At 42.5% G+C, this 17,896-nt stretch overlaps 1 protein-coding gene across 5 annotated transcripts in view; it reads right to left on the minus strand.

The window, feature by feature from the left end:
- Positions 1 to 9,630: 9,630 nt before the first annotated feature.
- Positions 9,631 to 17,896, minus strand: part of FAR2 (fatty acyl-CoA reductase 2) — a 212,307-nt gene continuing 204,041 nt past the window's right edge. For all 5 annotated transcript variants that reach the window (XM_073315155.1, XM_073315174.1, XM_073315146.1 and 2 more), the window contains 2 exons: positions 17,142 to 17,269; positions 9,631 to 15,253 (listed from right to left, as the gene is read on the minus strand). In XM_073315155.1, the coding sequence (XP_073171256.1) occupies positions 15,091 to 15,253; positions 17,142 to 17,269 (291 nt within the window). In that variant the 3' untranslated portion in view covers positions 9,631 to 15,090. The remainder of the gene's footprint in view (positions 15,254 to 17,141; positions 17,270 to 17,896) is intronic.

Consider the following 17,896-nt stretch of genomic DNA (forward strand, 5'->3'; position numbering starts at 1 on the left):
TGAGCCAGTGACCATGTGAGCGGCAAGCAGGTGATGAGGCAAGTGGCAGACAGATGTGGGGGTCTCGCGATGGGTTGGTGACCAGGTGAGCCGCAGGCATGGTGATCAGGCAGGTGGCAAGTGTGTGGGTGGCGGGGGTGTCTCTCATTGGGATGCAGCAAGTGGAGAAGGGGTGGGGACAGGGGCAGAGCAGGAGTGGAGTGTGGGCAGGGCCATGGGCGGAAGAGGTGGGACAGGAGCTAACCTCCCGCAGGGAAAGCTTCACCTGCTGCCCATGATTAGGTCCTGTCTGTTTTCCAAATGAGAAAGAAGGCCTCACGTCAGTGTAAATTCAACAGTGTATTGTTATGTAACAAACTAGGGAACTGGTTGTAGGGCTACCATGGTCATGGAGGCCTACAAATTAACGGTATAGAAGAATTCTGTTAACTCCTCTGTCCCCAAATCCAAAAATCCTTTCTTTGTGGTGATGTTTCTCTGGTGGTGTGAGAACCTGAGTGAACCTGCCTCAGTACTCCACACTGTTTTCAGTTCCTGCAGGAGCTGCGTTTATCTTTCCCATGGAAATACATGCAGTTCCTGTTTCACAAGGATACATCAGCCATTCATTTAATACAATGGACTCCATCAATATTAAACTTAAATCAATAAGGTTTAACGTAATTCAGTAAAGTTTGTCCAGGTTAATGAAGGAAAATCATCATATCTGTGTCACACACATGTTTCAAAAATGGTTTTGCCAGAACACTGGTATCAATGCTTTTATTCTTGGAAAACGTTCCACTAGACCTTTAATGACCACAAGTCATCAGGATCTTGGTTTTAGGTATCCACCAAAATATAACAACCATTGAAGCATAGTTCCTCCTAACATGACACTGAGATATTGGGTTTAGTACTAACTTGAAGAAAAATGCATCACCTACAGAGGACCTAATTCAGGAAAGCACTTAAGTACATGTTTGACGTTAAGTACATACTTAAGTCTCACTAAAGTCAAGGGTATTTTTGCTTAAGAACCCTTCCAGAATAGGGATGCCTTTCTGAATCAGAGTGCAGCTAAATTGTCCCTGTGTGTTTCTCACTCAAAACAGGACCATACCTGCTTACTAGTGTATATGAGATTGGAGGGGATCATAGGCCAAAGTGGTTTAGCTGTGTTGACTATAATTTTCATTATGAAAACAGGCAAGAGGAAAGACAACAATCCAAATGTTCATAGATTCATACCTGATTGACCTCAAATGTTGAGTGCTGGGCAGAAGTTTGGACTGATGCTTATCTGTTCCTAAACAGTTCACCCAGTCTCAGTGCCCAACAGATGTGGGCTCACTGAAATATTTAAATTCCTTTTTGCAGAAAAACAATCAGAAATGACTGAATCAGAATTAGAGAGACAAGGTGGGACCAACTTCTGTGGGTGAGAGGACCAGAAGAAGAATTCTGTGTAAGCTTGAAAGCTTGTCTCTCTCACCCACAGAAGTTGGTCCAATAAGAGATATAACCTCACTCATCTTGTCCTTCTAAAATCCTGGGACCAACCTGGCTATAGCAACACTGTGTAGAACCAGCATTAATCATTTGCAGTGGAGATTTACTTCTCCCTCCACATTATTTCGTGATCCACTTCTTTTATCATAAACCCAATAAAGTTATAAATATTGTGATACAGCAGGGCTAGAGGGCAGCAGGAGAGTGATCATATTGGGTGCTGGGAAGTATATAAGACCCAGGATGATCAGAGCCTTATTCCCTGTGGACTAAGGAGAGGTTTCTACAGGTTAATTAGAGCACCTGGAGCCAATTAAGGCTCCACCAGAGACTTAATACCCTCCCTACCCGCCCCTATGCTTCAGTCAGCCAGGAGGAGGGAAGGAGAGCTAACTGTAGTTTGGAGCTGTATTATTGTTGACTAGAGAATCAGAGGACCTGGGAAAGGGAGACCCTGCCCAAGTAGGGTAGAGGGACTCCCCCAGTACAGAGGACTGAGAGAAACCTTGCCCAAGGGGAAAGAGGGTAAGAAGCTTGTGAAGCTGAAGGAGCTGGGACCAGAGTAGGGGGCAGACCTGGGTCCCTTCCCTGCTCCCCTTCTCTCTCCCTCCAGGGTACTAGTGAAGCCCAAGACTAGGGGAAGGAGTGGTGCCTTGACCCCCACAATAATATTGGCCATTTGCCACAACATCTTCTGACTGCTTTCATCTTCATAAGCTATGTTGTAAATCAGGATTTCTCAGCCAGTGTCAAGCTCACATGGCATCTCTACTGTTCCCTTCAGTTGAATCTTGGAGAAACACAAGAGAGCCAACAGTGTGAGCAGAGCCTTAGAAATATTATGTCATCATCAGCAGCTGTTTTGTCCTGAAAAAATGAAACAAGTGGTAAGTGCAAGGTCCTCAGGTTTTTTTGCTTATCTATTATGAAAACTATAGATCCTTTTCTCTTTAGTGCGACAAGTGATATTTACAAGTAAAGAAAGATGTAGACTTATTGGAAAGAATCTGGAGGAGAGCAACAAAAATGATATAAAAAGTTGAGAAAACCTGACCTATGAGGAAGGCTGAAAAGAACAGGGTATATTTAAATTACTTCCCCCAGTTATAAAGCACCTGGTTATATGCTTCTTGTCCCTATGAAAAACCCCAAGGAACAAAAAAAGTAGTAAGAGGAGGGGGAAGGATCAGACTTATGAAAAATAAGTAATAGCTATTAGCAGTGGACAAGACCTAGCGATGGAAAAGCCATCTAATCTATCCCCTGCCAGTGCAGGATTGGTCCCTGGGGAATGTTTTATAGCACTTTTTCTACTCTAGGTTTAAATGTTCCAAGCAGTGGGGCTCTCAGTATTTTCCTGAGGTGTCTTTTCTACAATCTACTACAGCAGATCTTCTTAGGTGAAATTCCTCCATGTGCAGAGGGCCAAGAGAAGACCTAGGCATCTTCTAAAGCCATTTAAGAACTATTGTGAGGCTATAAGTGGGATTCAAGTGATGTACAGTCTTTTGTGGTGACCCTCTTCACAGGAATGAATTTTACCCTTTGATAGGAAATTTTTCCTCAGTTGGACTTTTATTTTTAGGAAAATGGGGGGCAGGAGGAAGGGTCTGGAGAGCAAATGACCCTAAATAATAATTTCAGCCTTAGCCCTACAACTGAGCTCTGTGCAGGTAGACTCCACTGAAAATCATGTACCTTAAATTGTAGTCAGTGGGCCTTAGGCAAAATGAGATCATTACAGTCTATCCCTTCCCTTCTCTGGTGCTGAGCAAGAAGCAGTAAATGATAGAGAAGCCAAGTGATTAGGAACATGAAAGACTAACTTGCTAAAGTAAAGACTTATACAATCACCCCTTATCTCTTCCTTGGACATCCCACAGTAGTTGCTGCTGGGTGGTCTGTCAGAGGTGTCACCTTCATGCTCGCTTGACTGATCTTGTTTACCAACTGTTTTAACAAAGCATTGTCTTTGGCAACCATATCATTAAAAATTGCCAGGGGTGTGTGACTGCTGGAATAGCACTAATTGGTGTCCCTCCTCTCAAGAGGGAGTGAGCGACCACCCAGTAGGCAACCCTGGAGCAGTTGGGCCTCCCCATGAAGAAGGATTTTGGTTCAGTGATGGTGATAGATGAGCAGCGTGCCATCTGGCAGCTCTTAAGTTTTGTGGGCAGAATCATCTTGCTTACATGTAACTACCATTACAGCCACTTTTATACCCCGTCATGTAGAGAGGACATCATAGTGCTACAGGCCAGACATTCACTGGTCACTAGTGTTCTAGGGCCTCATGCCTTGTGTAGTCACTTACATCAGAGCAAAATGAGTGTAAAACGTTACCAAAGCAAAATGATTCAGGCAATGGCAAATTTCCCCCACTGACTCTTTGTAATGTGTGCATACAGCATGCTAGTATTGTTCTTTAACTGCTAATGAGTGAGGATAAGGGTAGTTCATGAAATACTGAAGGCTGAAATATGAATGGTTACCTATGTGTATGCTGTGTGTCATAAATCTCAATACATTATTTACACAGGGTTCTGAAATTGGCAGTTCACAGGAAAGCTGTTGGTGTCTTGCAGGATACTCTCAGAGGAACACAGCACTGAACTCACAGCCAAGGGAAAGGGGCACTAAAGTAACTTTAAGTCCCGTTTGCCCACCCAATCCAGGGCTGCTGTGGGGGCTGGAGAGGTCCCCAGTGTAACGTAGACAACCCTGGGTGCCTAAGTTACAGCAGTCTCCCCAAGATACCCTGTGGGCCTGATCACTGCCCTGAATTTTTGCTGTGCTGTGTGCTGCAGTCTAATCCCTGACATGCCTCTCCCACTTGTGCCCCGCCCCAATACGCCCCTCATACTAGGGCTTGTGTGAAGGATTCCTCAGAAGCCTGCTTTACAACTGGCACTGGACTATGTATGCTGGAAGAAATCTTCCCCTGCTAGATACAGGGCTTTTAGGGGCTACTTTACACTGCTCTGGCACTTCTATCACACTGCCAGGTACACATACCTGTCCCCAGCCCCTGTCAATTCAGTGGGTTTTGGAACTCATGTCCCTTGCCTAGCAAGTGCTACTTAGTTGAGGGTGAGTCCCTCCATCATAAAATGCCAAGTACAGTTCTATTGTCCTTGATTCATATAACCAGGATAACAACACTTTATTACTCCTGCCCCAATAACAAAGAAACTGAGGATCTCACAGCAGCCAAAGTGACCATTTGGGCAAGCAGTCCATCATGCTAGGCAGAATGGGTGTGCCCATGCAAACGAGAACAGCTCCTGAAGTCCTTTTCCACCGTTCACCACCAGATGTCAGGGTAGAGCTCATCCTGACTCTGCTTGCATCGTGAATAAATTTTAACTTTTTTGCCAATGGCTTCAATTCACTGGAGGTGCTGTCAATGGCAAAATTCAATTCTCCTCCCCCCCCCGAACTCATTTACATTAAAAATTGACTGACATTTGATGATAAGCATTATATTAAGGTTGTTAAACATGGATTTTCTTTTTCAGCCCATGCACTGTGTTCCATCATACTGAAATAGTTATTTTACTGAAGTGCCAGACAGTATTAATATTGCCATTTGAAGAGTCATGCAGCTTTCATTTAACACTCATGTATATTATAGGCATACTGGCTGGCAGTGGAAGATTCCTACTGAAGCTGTTTACTGTTATCTTGGGCCAGCATCATGAAGAATAGTTTGTGTTCTTAGGGATGATTTTCAAAATTATTGAGGGTTAGGCACCTAACTGCCAGCTCTGCTTTTGAAAATCTCCTCCCTTATCATTACATTGAGGCACCACCACTACTTGGAAACTCAGTGCAAGCTTTCAAAATGCAGCTGCTTTGAAATAGCACCATCATAGGGCAGATCCTGCTCCCATTAGTGTTCCATTAACCTCAATGGAAGAAGGATCAGCACACACACATACATATATTTAAATAGTTTGGGGAGCATGTGTCAGATTTCTGTTTTCTTCCCAAAGACTACTTGCAGGGCAAGAATGGGCTGGTGGTGGAGGAAAATAGTAGCCATCTTTGCCCCTCCACAGATTCTGAGGTCTCCAGTGCAAGCTGAAGTAGCTTCACAGGGTGGTTGTAATCTACATTCAGATGTAGTGGCCATCTAGGGGATATTCTGGGGACTGGAACTAACCAAAGTGCGTATACTCTATTATTCCCCTCCTTCCCAACACATGTCCTATCCGAGGCTGGTTGCTAAAAGCTATCCTGACAGCTCTCTGCCATGCTGGGGATATGCCTTATGTTGGGGGAATTCCTTCAGCTGCATGGCATATTTCTATTGGAGCAACGTGAGGGGTCTTGTTGGAGTACAGAACCTGACCTGTATGCTTATAACCAGCTTAGTTATATGACATATTATGATTTCTGGCAATTCTTCTTTCTGAGAGAGAATTTACAGTCCACAGGACTTTGTGAATACAAAAACCAGGGGAACGGTTCAGAGTAACAAAACAATTAACGGATTTCAGAGTAGCAGCCGTGTTAGTCTGTATCTGCAAAAAGAAAAGGAGGACTTGTGGCACCTTAGACAGTAACAAATTTATTTGAACATAAGCTTTCGTGAGCTACATCCGATGAAGTGAGCTGTAGCTCAGAAAAGCTTATGCTCAAATAAATTTGTTAGTCTCTAAGGTGCCACAAGTCCTCCTTTTCTTAAAACAATTAACTAAATTTTTGAACTACTCACTTTTTTTGGTTTTATTTTTACCTGGCCATCAGGAAGTGGGACCTAACTGAATATGCACTTATTACCTCTGCCCACTTACCTCTTAATTACAATCCTATGCTCAGCACCTTCTTTGAAATCTTTTTGCCTGACTTTATTATAAACCTGAAAATGTTGTGCAATATATTCAAAGACTAAAACTAATGGGCGGGAAAAAAATCTGGGGGAGAGGGGTGGGAAATCTTGGGATCTGCCTGTCTTTTAAGAACGTGGACTGGAAGGAGGCCAGAGAACCCTCTGAATCTGATCAATCACTTCTTGAGTATGCTGAAGACTTATTGGAGAGAGAGAATTCTCAGAGCCAGACTGAATGCCTTTGCAAAAACTGCCATTGAAAATTTAACCTGGTGATCTGGATTCAAACAATATGAAATGAGGCAGATTCCCGTGAAGGTGAACATTAATGCAGAATTCAGGGAGACCATGCAATAATGTTTGCAGTATGAAAGGTGGGGGAGGGAGGTGCCATCTGTACTAGCCCTCTAGGCTACTATCCTCTCTACATTTAGTGCCTTCTGAGGGAGTCCCTTCTACCAATGAGCCAAGTAATAATGGTTAGGTAATGGAGTATTTGCATGGTTGTTTGTTTACATACCATAAAAAGCCTTTTTTCCCAGAACTATGATAGGTGCCAGTCATCACCTGGACAACTGTACATGTATGCTATATCCAAAGCTGGTTGAAATGTTTTCATCAAAGCATTTTTTGAATGAAAGAAATGGCTTTTCAAACAGAACAAAAATGGTCACAAAAGTTGAATTTGTGTTTGTTTTGTTTTGTTTTTTTTTAATGGAAAAAGAAACCAAACCAGTCTGTGATAGATAAACAATTCAGATTTTAAATTTTTTTTTTTATTTTGAAAATAAAAACTTTTTACCAAAAACTGAAATATTTTACAAAAAGCAGGGTTTTTCTTGGGGGGAATCAGATTTTGCCATTTTTTGGGGGAAAAAAGGAAATATAAAAAGTGTTAATTTTTTGTGTGAAAATCATAATTGGCTTTTTCCAAACAGCTCTAGTTGTATCCCTTTGTCTGCTTACCTTTTTAGGCCTTGACCCTGCAACTAGCTTCATATTGGCAGACCTTGTATGCACAAAGAGGCCCTGATAGTCACTGGGGGCGAGGGGCGGGAGAAAAAGATGGCTATAAATAATGACACATTAGAATATAATGGGGAAAGTTCTGCATCTGCTTCCCACCCTCAGACTAGTAAGAAACGGAGATGTCTCCCTCAAAGATGGTATACAGTGTGCTGAAGCATCCAAAGGACAGGATAAGATCACAAGACACAGTGCTGGTTGGAAAGCTGCTTTTATCATTAAAATATTTTTTTCTGATACAGTTTCCAGTTACTAAACACAGGTTTTATTTCAAAAACAGTAAAAAATTGATAATTTTGTACTTAAATTTAAGATGCCCTATTTTTCTCTCTCTGCTAGGCAATGTTTCTTCTAAGTTTTGACAGGCGTCTCTTTCGTTTAGGCACCTGGAGATCTTGAGCCCCTAAGTTCTAGGTCAAGGTGATTTTCCAGAATGAGTAGGGTTGCCAACCCCCCAGGATTGTCCTGGCATCTCCAGGAATTAAAGATTAATTTTGAATTAAAGATTGGCGGGTGATGGCACTTCCAGGAATATGTCCAACCAAAATTGGCAACCCTACGAATGAAGCCTTTAGTTCAGTAACCTGTGAGATCTGTTTTGCAAGTAAAATAGCCTTTGCCTGCTAGCACTTCTGTCTCTCTGGTAGGGCACATTTTCATAGTCCATTGTTTTATGTCGCTATTTCTAACTGGCTACAGCTGGGTCGGAATCTAAGCATGAAGTCACTGCAAGCTGTGTTCAAGCATTGCACTTGACCTAGGTATTCTGGACTTTTTGAGGGGCAGGCCACGCCAGTTGCTGGATTAAGAGTGGCAGTTTACTTAGTGCTTTAATGTAGAGAAGTCTGTCTGCAGTTTTGGGCATATATTTGTTGGGGAGGGATAGCTCAGTGGTTTGAGCATTGGCCTGCTAAACCCAGGGTTGTGAGTTCAATCCTTGAGGGGGCCATTTAGGGATCTGGGGCAAAAATTGGGGATTGGTCCTGCTTTGAGCAGGGGGTTGGACTAGATGACCTTCTGAGGTCCCTTCCAACCCTGATAGTCTACGATTCTTTACAATCTGATTCTCATTTTCACAAGGAGCCCTTTAAGGAGGGTGACCAGACGTCCTGATAATATCGGGACAGTCCCGATTTTAAGTGATTTGTCCCACGTCCTGACCGTACTCGGTTGGGACACCCTTTGTCCCAATATCGGGGACTTCTCACTGCATGCACCTGAGGTCCTGGGCTGGCGGTGCTTTGTGGGGCAGTGCCCGCCTGCTGGCAGGAGCCCGCAGTGCGGTCCCTAGGCACAGAGGCGGGGGGGGTCTCCACGTGGTGCACTGGCTCACATCCTGCCCAATCAGAGCTGCAGGGGCGGGGCTTACAGTCGCTGGCAGCAGGCAGAGAGCCCTCCCTCCAACCTGACCCAACCCTAGGAGCCAGAAAGACCTGCTGGATGCTTCCCGGGAGCCGCCCCAGGTAAGCACCACCAGGACTGGGCAGTGGGGGAAATCTTTGTGTGTCTGGGCACTGGGAGCCTGTGGGGCATTGTTTAGTTGTGGGGCTGTGGGGAAGGGTACTGGGAGGGAGGAAAAACCTGTGCCCCTGGCCCTGTGGCTTCTGCTGGAGGCTGGAGCCACGAGTCCTGAGTCCTTGCCCCGTGGCTTGTGGTGCGGGCTGCAGCAGGGGCCGTATACCCCTCTTGCAGCTTCCTAGGGCTGTGTGCTCTCATGGCTCCGGTCGGGGCTGTGCACCTGTGGCTCTCTTCCCCCTCCCCCGCTCACCCAATGTGTCCTGATATTTCACTCTTGCGATCTGGTCACCCTACCTTTAAGTGGGAGTAATTTATATTTATATTGACTTTAAGTTGCCAGAGTGATGCAAAGTGACTCTAGCGTAATTGAGAATCAGATCCTTAATTTATAAATTAAACCTAAGATAGCTTTGGGCAGATCCTCAGCCGGTGGAAATTGTCAGTATGTCTGGTGGGCACTCATTTAGAAAAAAACAATAAGGATGTGTCTGTATCCCAAACCAGGCTCTGTCCCAAGCTAAATGTAGAAATTCTCTCTTCCCCCACTTTATTGCCCCCTTAGCTGCCTTTTGCCTTCTGAATCCTGTAGGTGGAGGGCTTGAGCTATGTCCCTGTAAAACTTACCCTTTTCCACCCCAAGTTTTGAAATGATGAAGAAGAAGAAGAGGCATATGGAAAAACACCATTGCTCGTAAGTAACTTTTCCTCAGCAACTCCAGTAGCTTAATGCATAACAACAACTGTTTTAAAGTATTTTATTAAATGTTCAAAATAACATAAAATTAATATTAGCAATTTTATGGCTGAGGTTCTTGTATTCTGTGACCTTACAACTTTGACACTGAGGGCTCAAAACATTACTTATGAAGTTTCTGATTCAAAAATGTAACATTTATAACAGTAAATTGTCTCATAGGGAAAAGTGTACAGAAATATCAGTTATAACCACATAAACTTTGGGTAGTGGGACAGTAAATATTTTGCTATAAAGAGGGTTCATTCTATTGTCAAGATTATGTTAGGGATCAAGAAATGATATGTAAGCAGTTTCATTTTCTATGGTACTCGTTGAAAAAATATCACAATGTCTTTCTTTAGTAACTGAGAAACTGGGATAGTACCTTTTTTAATTCTGTTAAATTACTCCTAATGCACACGTTTTTATTTGCCCTTAAGTAAGTTTTTAACCACCTTCTTACCAAGGTGTAGCACCATTTAGCAAGATCATTACTGATACATTTGCTGGGAATGTACAATATATTATCTATTCTGCGCTAGAATACAAAGCCCAGTTGAACAACAAGTTCATCCTTGTTGTCTGCAGTAAAACTTCAGTGTAGGAGAAGCAACAACATGCTTTAAATCATGAAGCTGCAGTTTATTTAAAAACAAACAAACAAAAAGTCCTCTCGCCCCCACACCGTTTCCAAGTTGCATAAGGTTTCATGAATGATTATTTAGCAGTACTGGTGGAGTTTTTTGTTTTGTTTTTTAACCTGGGAAATTAGGGTGGGGGTTTTGACTTCATCTTAATTTGATTTAGAAAAGCACATAGTAAATGGTTATGGCCTGGCCTTTCAAAAAGATCAGATAGTTGCAACGTTTCTGGAAGTCATGTGAGATGATTGGTGCTGAAAATGTATACATATGCATACAGATATGTACCCCCCCACAGCCCCGCAGAGGTTGCCTTGAAAACATCATGAGAAGTACCTAATGCAGCAGCAAAAGCTGACCAAAAGTGCCCCCAAGAAATGTGGCCTGGTTGTCAAGTTTTCCTGTAAATGTATTGAAAAATCTCATTTTGCAGCAAATTCTTTAGAAATAAATGGACTTGTCAGTCAAATGGCATGTTCAGATTAATTTGGGGGATTTTTAGCAGGGGTATTTAGTTTAATTTAAAGTATACAATTTGTTATTTGAAAGCTAACAGCTTATGACAGACTCCATATAACATAGAAATCATTTGACAATGAAACAATATTCAGCGTTCCATGGCTTCTACATACCACTCAGCTTATAGCTATAGCCTGATAGGCGTGTATAATATTGACTAAAACAGGAGTGCATCAGGTTCAGCGTGTCACAGGTTAGTTTCCCGAGTAACTATGACAACTCTGCAGTATTCTGTCACAATATGAGGTGGTAACTGCACGGTAAGTCCACTGGGTACAAATGGTAACTGATCCTATCCTGTTTTGTGATGCTGTGGCAAATAATCTGTCATGATTGTACAGTATGTGACCACCAGCTTTGTCCTCAAAGCTGCTTGTTCATAAAGGGCAGCGGGGGAGCAAGGAAGATTCTAGGCTGGCTCTAGGCTATTGCTTGAGTCCCACCCATGGTGAAAAGAAGCTTGATGTAGCTCTGTGATTGGTCAACAAGATACAAGGAAAGTGAAGTCACTGCTTTGCACAGGACTAAACACGCTGCCTCTGCAAAAATCTCTAGCCCAATTGGCCTCCGCTCATAAAGATGCTATGGGCCAATTTCTACAAACTTTGCTCCGGGTGAGTCGTGTATACTTATGACTCAGCACTGGATGGAATTCGTTTGATTAATGGTTTATTCAACAAAAAATGCAGCCTAGTCCCAAATGTGACACCAGTAATTCTGGCCATAGCAGGAAGAGAAAGGGATGGTGGTGTTGCTCTTGCCACCCTCCCTTATACTCTTTAGCCCAGTGGTTGGGGCACTCACACGGGATGTGGGAGACTGTGGTTTAAATCCCTGCTGTAGAAGGGACCTACAGTGGGTTTTTTAATTCACCAAAAATGTCACATTCCTTGACCCAAACCAATTTCTTTTCCAAAACTGCCACCAAACTGAAAAATCAGTTATTTGCCCAGCAAGTGTAATGCCAATGAACCAAAGTACGATTTCCTACAGGACCTCTTTAAAACTGCAACTTTTAAAAATAAATAAAAACTAAACTGGATTTGGCTTCATTTTGTCAAAAGGAGGGGGAAGGGAAAGGAGAAGCAAGCATCTGTTTCCTTTTAGAGAGAACTTCCCCTGGGCTTTGAGTTCACTGAAAGAGAGTGGCTGTATGTTGATGAGCACAGGGTTTGGAGACCATTGCAAAAGTCCCATAGACCATTGGTGTGAGGTTGTAAAGATCTCAGGAGCCCAGGGAAAAATCACTGCAAGCCTAAGCTCAGTAGGAATTTCCACCAGGTGGTCAACATAAGCACCAGAACACCATGGCCAGAGTTGTCCTTGATGAGACCTTGTCTGGTCTACAGAAAGATCTCAGCCAATCAGAGATGATGTTCTGAGCCACATTAAAGAGAGGATTAAAGATGTAAGTTTTATCATGCTTATGAGCAGGTTTAGAGGAATTAGCAACCTGGTCTTCCACTCAGGAAAGGCAACACAGGTCAGGGGCTATTCGCTGCCAATGCTGGAGTTCCTCAGAGATGTGGATGAGGCTAAGAGGATGGCAGGGCAGAACAAGAAGAAGTGGTCACAGTTGTGCTTTTGCAATGTCCCCAACCAGCTCTGCTACTCTTCAATGGTGAGAAAGAAAGGGCCCACTTTCCTGCTAGGGTTGCATTTGGCAAAACGTGAAGGTGCCTGGAAAAACTTAAACTTGGTACCACCAGCCTCCTGCGTGAAATGTACTGCATCCTGCTTCTCATGCAGGTACAAGGGTCCTGACATGTTCAAGGCATGTGGAGACACAGAGACTGGTTGGGGTGGATATAGGATATGCGAATGACCAGTCACAAGTAGGTCTGGCCAAAAGAAGGTATGGTGGGGATTAATATAACTCAGAATCTGTGAAAATAATATGCGTGGCATAGATCCTTTACATCAGACATGTTCAGAGCCCAACTGCTTTCAATGGAGCTCCATGTGAGCTGAAAGGTTTGCCCTGGTGCATCTGATTGAAGGATTGGGTCCTTTGGGGGCAGTGTAAGATTTAACATTGCCATAGCTATTTGAAGTTTTTTTGGATTTCAGAATGACCCAGGTTTTGTTTATTTTTAACCTTTCATTTTCTCTTGTGTGTCCGTAAATGAAGATAGTGTGTTAAATCAGTGGGCTGAACGTGTCACCTGATTAGTAAAATAAAGGCGTGAGTGGTGCAGGACTAGCTAACAATGGATCCTGCAGAGACAGCCCTGCCGCATTCCATGTGGACCTGACAATTTAGGTGCATTCACTAGGTAGCTATGTTAGTGATACACACCAGTACAGTGCACCTCACCTTCACTTCAAACACTGCTGAAGAGTCATAGCACATGACATGTCCGATCCAAGGCTAGAAAACCACGTCTCCTGATTGCACAAGCAGCAGCTAAGCCAGTAGGATGCAGTGCCGGCTAGACACCTCACTGAACCTCTGTGTCCTACATAGCCATCTTTTGTAACAAAGTTTTGCATTTACAGAGCACTTTTTCATCCTAAGATCTCAACACACCTTACAAAGGTGGTTAAGCATTAGTAGCCCGTTTTACACTTGACTTAAGTACAGAGACTTGAAGCAATCTGTATGAGAGGTACTGTGGTCTAGTGAGAAAAGAAATGGTTTTACCATTTCAGAGTGCTGGGGGAGGAGCGTCTATATTCTGGGGTCCACTAAAAGCCTCCTTTGGCAACTTGTTTAAACTCTGTTATTCTCATTTGGAAAATGGCCCTGTAGAGGATGCGGAAGGAGGGGTAACTTTACTAGTTCTTTTCACTTTTTAAAAGAAAAATATTGCTTGTGGCCATGATTTTTTCCTCTGTTGCCTTCACTGTCAGAAGCAGGTATAATTTTGAAATAATGGCCACTTCATAGACGTTTGACTATTTTTGGCCTTGAAAACTGCCTTGTGTATCACATTTTGTGATGCAATGTTACTTGTTTGGGCAGACAGAATGGAAACTTGCAAACATTTTAAAAAGGAGTAATTTTAAAGTCTTTTAATCTTAACAAATGCTCAGTCAATTCACTAAATTTAAAGAAAGTCAATGAGACTTAATCATTAAAAATTGAAAGCTTAATAATGTATCTTTTTTTGGTACAAAAATCAGCCTTTCAATGGGACCCTAGTTGCAACTCCTTGTCCGCCTGCTAAGCTGCAACAAGCTGATATGCGCAATCCCTCTCCAACAGAAGTCAATGAAAAATGCCTATTGTCATCCATGAAAACAGGACTGGGCCTATTACTCAGACTGACATCCATGGGAGCAAGATCAGGCTGCATGATCCACATAAAACACTGTCACTAACTTTGCTTAATTACACTTTCTTCAACAAAGTGGGTGCATGAATTTTCAGGGGAATTTAACTATATGGAAAGTTTGAAAGGGTAGTAACAAGCTGTTTTTCAGCTAGACAAAAGAAATGTTTGCCAAAAATCAGAATTTCAAAGCATGGTGATTTTTTAAAATGACTGATTCAAAAACACCTTTATTAATTTTGTTTAAGGTTTGCACAAGCGTTCGCCTTCATGTTGAGCATAAATACAACAACTCTCAGGCCACACAAACTTTCCAAGCAAGAGCTATAGAAGTGATAAGAGGGCTTTTTAATGGAAGCCAAATTATAGAGAGACTAATGGCTCTCCATAGTAAAGTCACTTTGTGTGTGTGTGTTCATGCTGATAAAAAATGTACACAGCTTCTGTATGTCTCATCAATCAGGGCTTGAAAACATCAGTCCTTGGCAACCTGAGATAGACATCTAAACCACATTCATCAGCCTTCCACAATTTACTTTTCCTTACTTCCCTTAGCTTTGAGTGACATGGAAAATGTGGTTTCACAATCTAATAACGTATTTGGCCCAGTTGGTTTCATTGAGCTAGAATTTGTGAACTGCATTTAAGAAAACCTCTCACTGATTCATTTCTTTGATATTTTCTTATCATATTCCTTTCCTAATTTCTAAGACTAAAATCTGCAAATATTAAGGAGGGAGGTGGGGATGAGAGTGTCTAGCTCTTAGACTTTGGATGGAAAGATGGCAGCTTTGGTTAATCCATCCTCTTGCACACCAGAATCTAGACAAAAGACCCAGAACAACCCATGCCTAAAGCTTCCATTATGGCTTTAAAATTAGCATGGTCCTATGGAGGAAAGACACATATTAAAGCATTAGTAAAAAGATAATTGTGATCATAGTAACAGGGCACATTGACTGCAGGCAGCTGTTGGTGGTGGATTCCCTGCTACTTTCAAGCCCAGATGTTTAGAGGAGAGGAAGGTCCTTTTGGCTGCTACTGACTATTTCAGTGCCTGATGGTGCTTGATGCCCTGAAATAGGAGAGAAACTTATAGCAGAGGCTCACAACGAAGTACCAGATGTTGCGAGCCATCTGCGACCTTGCAATGAAAATGCGCCAGATGATCACAAGGAGGGTGGTGTTGAATGCATACTGGATGTTCCTTAGCCTGACAAATAAAAGAGAAGCACATTAAGAAAAATTACTTAAAACAATACCCTGAGATGCAGCCTTAACATCTTTGGATCAAACTTAAAGAGGAATTTCTGCACTGCAGAACACTTTTAAAGTGATCTTATTTATAAAATGGAATGATGTGGCCCTTCTGCCTTTTCTGTTTATTAGCAAGGATACTGGTGCCTGAACAGGTGTCTCCTTTGTGTCCCAAAGCCACCGCCTCCTACATGACCCTGCATAGAAATTATAATGCAATGAATGCAGTGACGTGATAGATTCAGCTACACCAGCATGCCCCAGATTTCTTTGATTCCATGCATTCTGATTTCAGACCCGAACTGAGACTGAATTAACATTGGTGGTCGATTGCCTAGGGATGGACTAAGAGACGTCCTATTGTCCATGTTTTACTCTGGTGTGTCAGCAACTTTTAATAACATCGACAATGAGATTTTGGTGACTGGCTTATGGAACGTTTACAGGGATTTACAAAATGCTCCTTCAGGGGGTTTGTTCCTCCCTCGCTGCGACATCTCAGATAGGTAATGTCGGGCAATGGTTCATCCTCCCCAATGGTCCACTTTCAGGGTCTTGCAGGGTTCTGCTCCCCCCCCAACCCTATTTATTGCGAATGTCAAGCCATTTGGGGAAATTGTGAGAGGATTTAGGCTAAACTGTTATCATTATGCTGATTATATTAATCTCTGTTTCTACTTTTTGTCAAACACAGATTCTACAATTCTACACATTTCTTACTTTCCCAGTGTCTGGCCAAGATGAGGATCAGGACAAAAGCAAACTAGCTGTGACCTAGCTTGGTCAAGATTGCTTGGTCTTCTGTGTGAGCGCGCTATGTTTTGATATTTTGGCTTGTACTGGTAGTGATGGAGTTTATGCTACATTTGGGTTACTATGTAGTTTATATGTTCCTGATTTATTATAGAAGCACTTAGAAACTAGGAATATAAATCTTTAAAAATTACTCAACAAACTCATGATTCATTTGTGACACCCCAGAAATGGCAACAGCCTGTCTTACACTTGTAGTTTCACAGCAGCCAGTGTTTTCCAGAGTGCAAAGTGCTGTTCCTTGAAAGGCATAACACTGGTCCTCCAGAAGTACCTCTGTCCCTGTTTGCATGTTCTTTGGCACTTCTGAGTATTTGGTCTGGAGGAGATGAGCAGGGCTTACACTTTTTTTTAATTGGAAAAAAGGAGCCCAAGATCTTTAATTTAGAATGTTTTAGAACTTTATAGGTTCTAGTTCCAAAATATCAAATCCAACTTTGAAGCCTCTATTTTATTTGGGAACGGGAGACAGGGAGTGAGGGTAAAATCTCCCCAATCTCCAGTACAAGTGTATTTCTAGATTCTATTTTAAAGTTTTACACAACCCCTGGAAATTGTCATCGACCTTTAGGAGTTTCCCAAAATCCAAAGCTGCCTCTCGCGCCTTTCTTTTTTCCTGTCCTAAATGAACCTTTGGAACTTCTGCAGCAATAGATCTGTAACCCCTCTCTGCCTCTTTAGGGGTAGGGGTGTGTGTGTGACTAATAACTCACTGGTGAGGAGGACTGACTACTTCCATGACAGTATCATGTGCTGCTGCTGCACTATGAGGCCAGTCCAACCCCCCTTTTTTTCCCACAAGACGGGCAAGGAAATATTAAGCCAGATCCTGAGCTGATGTAAATAGGGAGCTATGTCATTTTTATCTCACATGAGATCATTCTCAACTTGACACAGGTTCTATTCACCTGTCCTCATCCCAGGAATCGTATCATTCAATTTAAAACAGAAACCCTTGCCTTAAAAACCCTTAGATACAGCTACCCAAGGCAGCTGGGGGCCGTTACCACATTTGACCATGTATGGCTTACTTTCGTAAGTGCTGCTTTGCTGCAGGAATCCCAGACATGTCCTCATTCAGCAAATATTTCTTCGCTCCTATGCAGTAATTTTCAATGTATTCCGACCAATGCAGCTGACGCACATCAAAGTTGAATAACTGGAATTAAAGAAAAGGAAAGTTAATTAAATGCCACAGTCCGATTTGCAGTAAGAGTAAAGCTGTACAACTTCATGCTGTGATCTTGAACTGAGTTCCACTCGGAACAAAGCCTAAAGATTTCCGAACCACAAGATTCAATGAAGAAATGTACAATGAAAAAATATGACTCCAACTCTATCATACTACTGTTCATCAGAGTCACCTGGCTCTGCTTTCAACTCACAACCCTCTGACCTTAAAAAACTAGTTATTTCCTGTCAACTGTCTTGCATGTGGTTATCTGTAAATGTAGAGTCACTACAAAAAACCAAACCATCTTGCTAGAACAGAGACTGCATATTGAGAATACATCAGAAAAATGTCCCAGTTCACTGGTGTCATACTGGGATTATATTTTTAGTGAAAATAAATGGACCAGACACTGAATCAACAGGTCCCTCTGTGTCAGTAATTCAGCTGGGCAGAGCTACATTCTTTCTCAGTATCTATAGCTCCAGAAATCCAAGAAATTGTTTATTCAGTTGTTTGACATCAGCTTGTCAGATTGCATTGCTAATGACATTTAGTTTCATAGATCAAGATTTTAAATGGAAAAGGTGTCAGCAATGCTCTCAGGGGATTGTA

This window comes from Lepidochelys kempii, chromosome 1 (genome assembly GCF_965140265.1).
Source record: "Lepidochelys kempii isolate rLepKem1 chromosome 1, rLepKem1.hap2, whole genome shotgun sequence".
Taxonomy (NCBI): Eukaryota; Metazoa; Chordata; order Testudines; family Cheloniidae; genus Lepidochelys; species Lepidochelys kempii.